This window comes from Priapulus caudatus, unplaced genomic scaffold (genome assembly GCF_000485595.1).
Source record: "Priapulus caudatus unplaced genomic scaffold, Priapulus_caudatus-5.0.1 Scaffold101, whole genome shotgun sequence".
Classification (NCBI taxonomy): domain Eukaryota; kingdom Metazoa; phylum Priapulida; class Priapulimorpha; order Priapulimorphida; family Priapulidae; genus Priapulus; species Priapulus caudatus.
Window position 1 is genome coordinate 521943 of NW_014577162.1, and position 5895 is coordinate 527837.

The following is a 5895-nucleotide window of genomic DNA, read 5'->3' on the forward strand; positions in this document are numbered from 1 at the left end:
TGTGTGTGTGTGTGTGTGTGTGTGTGTGTGTGTGTGTGTGTGTGTGTGTGTGTGTGTGTGTGTGTGTGTGTGTGTGTGTGTGTGTGTGTGTGTGTGTGTGTGCGTATGTGCGCGCGCGTGCGTGTGCGCACACGTGCGCGTGTATGTGAGGATGTGAGGTGTGTTTGTATGCGTGTGTGCAATGGTATTGTCTCGTTTCGAAAGATCTGCAGTGTTCGTATTGATTAAATGTTGATCGTATAAGTAAGAAGCGCCAACTGTATATAACAGCTACGGGTATTTCAGATATCCAGAGTCAAGGCTGGCACGTCTGTTCAACGGCAGCATTCCCATCGTCCTCGATAGTCTGAAGCAGCATTACTTCATCGACAGAGATGGAAAAATGTTCCGGTGAGTACTAAAGCTATGAATTCGCATCGGGGAAAATCCCAGGAACTATATATATATATTATATATATATTAGTGGATATAACCTTATTCGCGAAGCACTACACGCGTGGATGTGTAACACATACCGTGCTGCTTACGTATGTGCGTGCGCTCCATTGTGTGTGAGTGCGTGCGCGTCTGTGTGTGCGTGTGCGTGCGTGCATGCGTGCGCGCCGCGTGTGCGCATTACGATTACACGCCGGAGGCAAGCCGCATAGTTCCTAGCTATATCTCGCTGGCGACAACATCGGCGGCGCCATGCCCGGCGGCGGCGCATCGAGCGCCGCGGCAGCCGCTGCTGAGTCGTGCCTGTCAGCGTCTGAGAGCGCTGCGTGCAGCATTGCCGGCGGCCGCGTGCGCGTACAGCAAGTCCGCACAGCGCGCGCGCCCCGCGGCAATTCCTCCTCCCGAATACTGGATGCGGGCGGCGCGCGGAGAGCAGGTGTGACTCTGGCACGGCGGGAGTGAGCAATAGAGCCGCGCTCACTTCGCTGAGACGCTCCGGGGCCGACGACGCAATAAGCGTAGCCGGCGATGACAGCCCGCCGCTATCTGCTGCTGCTGTTGCTGCGGCTGATGCTGCTGCTGTTGTTTGTTGTTGCTGCTGCTGCTGCTGTTGCTGCTGCTGCTGCTGTTGCTGCTGTTGCTGCTGTTGTTTGTTGTTGTTGCTGCTGCTGCTGCTGCTGCCGCCGCTGCTGCTGCTGCTGCCGCCGCTGCTGCTGCTGTTGTTTGTTGTTGCTGCTGTTGCTGCCGCCGCTGCTGCTGCTGCTGTTCCTGCTGTTGCTGCTGCTGCAGTTGTGTTTTGTTGCTGCTGCTGCTGCTGTTGCTGTTTGTTGCTGCTGCTGTTGTTGTGTGTTGTTGCTGATATTGCTGCTGCTGCTGCTGCCATGCTCGCAGCGAGGCGCGCGGTATATGTTTCCGTTTCATTTGTATTCTCATTAGATCTCACTCTGCATCGCGCAGCTGTGTCAGTATTAGCTCTCTGGCCAATAAATAGTTGGCCTGGACTCCTGTGATATTACGCTATGCGTGCGTGCATGCGTGTTTGCGTGCGTGCGTGCGTGCGTGCGTGCGTACATTCTTCTCTCACTCACTCTCGCTAACCCCATCTCTCTCACTCTCTTTCTGGATGTGTGTGCGTTAAGTGCGAGCGTGAGTCCGAGCGTGCGTGTGTGGCCAGTGTCGAACCGGCCCAGCTCGTGTGTGTGCGCGCGCTTGTATGTGCGTGTTTGTGTGTGTGCGTGCGTGTTTGTGTGTGTGTGTGTCTGTGTTCTTGCAGCCTGGCCATGTATATGTACAGAGAGCATCAATGCACATATAGGCAGAATAGCTCACATATAGCTCACTCTAACCGAGAGAAAACAACAATACGCTAATAGAGTATGTAATAGAGTGAACCTAGTAGAGATATTTCTTCATTGATATGTCGCGAACCTCATCCACCCATTACCCAACCTAACGCATTGTGTATGCGTGCGTTCTCAGTGTGCTTATCCAAGAACCTAAGGCCCTCGTTATACGCCTAGACTAGTTTAGCCGCGAGCTAAAACGCCCGTTACCCTGACAACGAAGGTTTCTGCTGCTTCGCTGAAAGGCCTGTTGGGTTTGCAGGCTGTTGCGTCAGGTTTAGCGCCGACAAGACACAGACCCCGAGGCCACACAATAAATTTCGCGGATTCTGGCCCTATCTTCTTTAAACAGCATATGTGCGAGTGTTACATTCGTGTCGCGCCCACAGCTTTCGAGTGGGAATATGCGTTCTTTCTCAGCTATGCTACACGACGTTGTCCCATTAGGCATCCTTGAGTGAAAACCTGTTGCGAAGCGCAGTAGTGGATTCTCAAAGACCGTGGTTCTCCCGTCGCTTCGCGATTTCATTATGCATTACAGTGGTTACCGTGTGCATTCCTAAAAGAGACCAACTTAGTTTAGATGTGCGGGTATCGTCAAATTGATGTCACTGAGCTTTCAGAACCGGGCGAGGATGTAGTGGGCAGAGATCAGTCGCGAATGCCATTTATGAAAAGGCTGCGTGCCAATTCAAAAATGTTGCGATCTTTTTCTGATGATTTTTTGTCTCTAAAATGCTAAACATTTTGCGTTAGTTATATTCCCGATTGGCTTCACCCGGTAGGCAAAGCTTGCTCGGGTTGTTTGGAAACAGCATGTGCACTATGCGCGTTTCGCTAACAGTAGCAAGCATGTGTTGACGAAAGATTACACTAAAACGAACTCTTTGCGTTCGTTCTGCATCCTTTTCGTTACACCTTACTCAACGTAACGGTACAAAACAGCTGTAGGTCTGGCCCCATCACTACCACCACACCCACGACCGTGTGTGCGAAGTTGCTACGTCAGAGTTATTATTATCAAAGTTTGAATTCATTATCTTATACTACGATATCAGTCCATAGCGTTATACATACTTCTCGAATATCCTCTCTTGACCTTGGCGTATGTTTTCGGCCGGCGGCAGTGTACGCTACCAATGGTGGTGCTACATGGCGTTGTACCGTACACAACAGTCGGCTCCCAGATCTGTCAATTGCGACTGCCTCACGGCTCCGAACGACCGCGCCTGCCCCGAGAGAATGCCAGAGAAATACTCGTTTGTTACAATGGCTTGCTTATTCTAATCGCGTGCTTCTAATCATATCTCTCTAATATTAATAATAACATGTGGCGAGACATTTCTTTCAAGGGTTCGGCGTAACGACGCAGTCTTTGCAGTGACTGTATAGCAATGGTCGTTACGAGTCAGCGACCTATTTCGACTCGCAAAGATTGTGGGACCCATAAGCCGTAACTGTTCGTGTGCTTTAGTTGTTTAAATTTCCTTCATAATTGAGTTTTCGCAAATCGCATTGCTAGGCCAGTTTGGGAACGCGTGCTGTATCGCGGCTCTTGCCTACCAATCATGTGTGCGAATTTCATAGCCAGAACAAACCCGCCAATAACAATTATTGCAACTATTGTCCCGATCTACGCAATCTACTTCAAATTAAAGCAATTCACATACGCGAAATAGTTTGCGTCTTTATAAACAAATATTAACTTTTCCTAGCGTCTCCCTTAACGCTTTCGTTTACGCGAGTAGTAACTAGAAAAAAAAATGTCGAGAAAAGATTTGGGTGTTGGTTGGCGTCTTGTTCTGTTCTTCAATAACAGTTGCTCGACTATCGACGCATTATCTGTCAACGGCTTGCAACAAAGGAAACTCGCCGAGCAGAAGTGGCCGCAGCTCGTCTTGCTTAACTGTTTCATTACTCATTCGTTTCGCCCCCGGTCGCATCGCGCCAGCACATCTGCAGGTTTTAATTATGCCGTCAGTTTCCTCTAGAAACAGTCTAGTCTAGAAACGAACGAGCATTCGAGTGTCGAGAAAACTACGGAAATCGGGGGATCTAAGAACGGGTAGGAAGGCAGGCGGGTGGTTGCCAATTACCTGGGTGAGAACTACGAGGGAGTCTCGCGGCTGCAAAGCAATTCCCACTCTCCTGCCATCTGGTGTTGGAAAAAGTCAACCAACTCCGAAACATTCGGATTTCTTCGTCATATTTTTCGGAGAAGTAGTGCCTTCTGTTGTGAAACATTTTTTTGCATGTGGAGTAAGGAAAAGCATGTTTCCACGTCATGATGGGTTCAATATGGTCATTTTATAACCATGTAACGCAAAATTAACTAAAGAAAATATGGGGTTATTTATATATATATATATATATAATAACGTCGTTGTCAACTATGTTTGCTTTCGTATTTCCATGCAATTTTAATATTATTGCATAATTAATATGCTGCTATAACCGTTCCTTTGCTATACGCTGCTCTAAGCCATTGGCAAGCACTCGTATAGAGAGAAAAATGATTGAAATAGAGAAAATTCATTCTAGTATATGATTCAGAGTTCTTGACCCACTGGACCCAGTTACTTGTCAAGGTTCTATGACATATAGTTGAGCATAGGTGACGTGTTCACTTCGGTATACGCAGCTCGCTATTCTACACATCAATACCAAGCTTTGTAATTAATTCGATAAGACAAGAAAACGACGATGAATGAGTTAATCCGACTTTGTCTAATACCGACGGGCTGGCCCCGTAACCGAAATTAACAAGTAAATTACTCAATCCAAAGAAGCATTAAAAAAAATTCGTTTTTCTATTGAGAAATTAGGTACGTGCTGAGCTTTCTACGGACGGGACAGCTGCTGCTTCCCGACAACTTCATGTTCATGGACATGCTGTGGATAGAGGCAAAGTATTACGACATCCAGCCGATGTTGAAGGAACTGGACAAGTACCGCGTCGACAGGGGCTACAGCCGACCAAACAGCCGCAAGAACAATCGAGGGGTAAGACATCGACGCAAACGAACTGAATATACGTTTAAACTAGCTAGACTACGTTTAAACTATAGCTAGACTACGTTTAAACTAGCTAGACTACGTTTAAACTATAGCTAGACTACGTTTAAACTAGCTAGACTACGTTTAAAATAGCGGACGAACTAAATAATGCCTTTACGGGTAGATGCTGCAATCTTCGCGCTTTCACGGCTCGTGCGTATGTGCGCGTGTGCGTGCGTATGTGCGCGTGTGCGTGCGTGAGTGCGCGAGTGCGTGCGCGCGCGCGTGCGTGGGTGCGTGCCTACGTTTCTACGTGCGTGCGCGTGTGCGTTGGTGCGTTCATTGCCTTCGCCACTCCCACCCTCCTTCCGTGACTGTCTCTGCTCTCCTTGTCATCATCTGTTTCTTTCTCCCTTTCTCTCACCCTCTCTACCCCTCTCTCATATCCCCCCTTTCCTCGTCACTTTTTCTCCTTCCCTCTTATCGCTCTCTCCCCATCTCTTTCTTCCTCCATTTAGCGCACCCCCCTCCGCTTTCTCTCCCGTCACTTTCTCGCTCCCTCTCCCTTTCCACCCCCCCTCTCTCTATCACTCCTACATCTCACACCCGCTTTTCACCCTCACCCTCTCCCTCTCACCCTTCGCCCGCTCACACTATTCTCCTCCTCTCAGGTGACGAGTAGCAGCGCGGACGAGGGGAAGTCTCATGCCGAGCAGCAGCAGCACGGACTCGCCGAGGACGACGATGCGGCGTGCGCGCGCGACTACGAGTGCATCGCCATGCACGTGTCCCCGGACCTCGGCGAGCGCATCACGCTCAGCGGCGAGCGCAACACGATCGAGGAGATCTTCCCGGAGATCCAGCAGGCGCTGATGGACGGCCGCAACACGGGCTGGAGTCAGGACCCGCGCTACGTCATCCGCTTTCCGATCAACGGCTACTGTAAACTCAACTCGTTGCAGGTGAGTGGGAGGGTGGGTGAGTAGGGTGGGTGGTAGGATGGATGGGCGGGTGAGTGGGAGGGTGGGCGGGCGGTTTGGCGGGCGGGCGGCTGGGTGAGCGAGCGAGTGAGCGAGTGAGTGAGTGAGTGAGTGAGTGAGTGAGTGAGTGAGTGAGTGAG

The 5895-nt window shown here is 50.0% G+C and overlaps 1 protein-coding gene across 1 annotated transcript in view; it reads left to right on the plus strand.

The window, feature by feature from the left end:
• LOC106805129 (BTB/POZ domain-containing protein kctd15-like) overlaps positions 1-5895 on the plus strand; it is a 22607-nt gene that overhangs the window by 13838 nt on the left and 2874 nt on the right. Inside the window, exons 2-4 of the mRNA XM_014806611.1 lie at positions 286-390; positions 4604-4781; positions 5447-5737. Of these exons, the coding sequence (XP_014662097.1) occupies positions 286-390; positions 4604-4781; positions 5447-5737 (574 nt within the window). The remainder of the gene's footprint in view (positions 1-285; positions 391-4603; positions 4782-5446; positions 5738-5895) is intronic.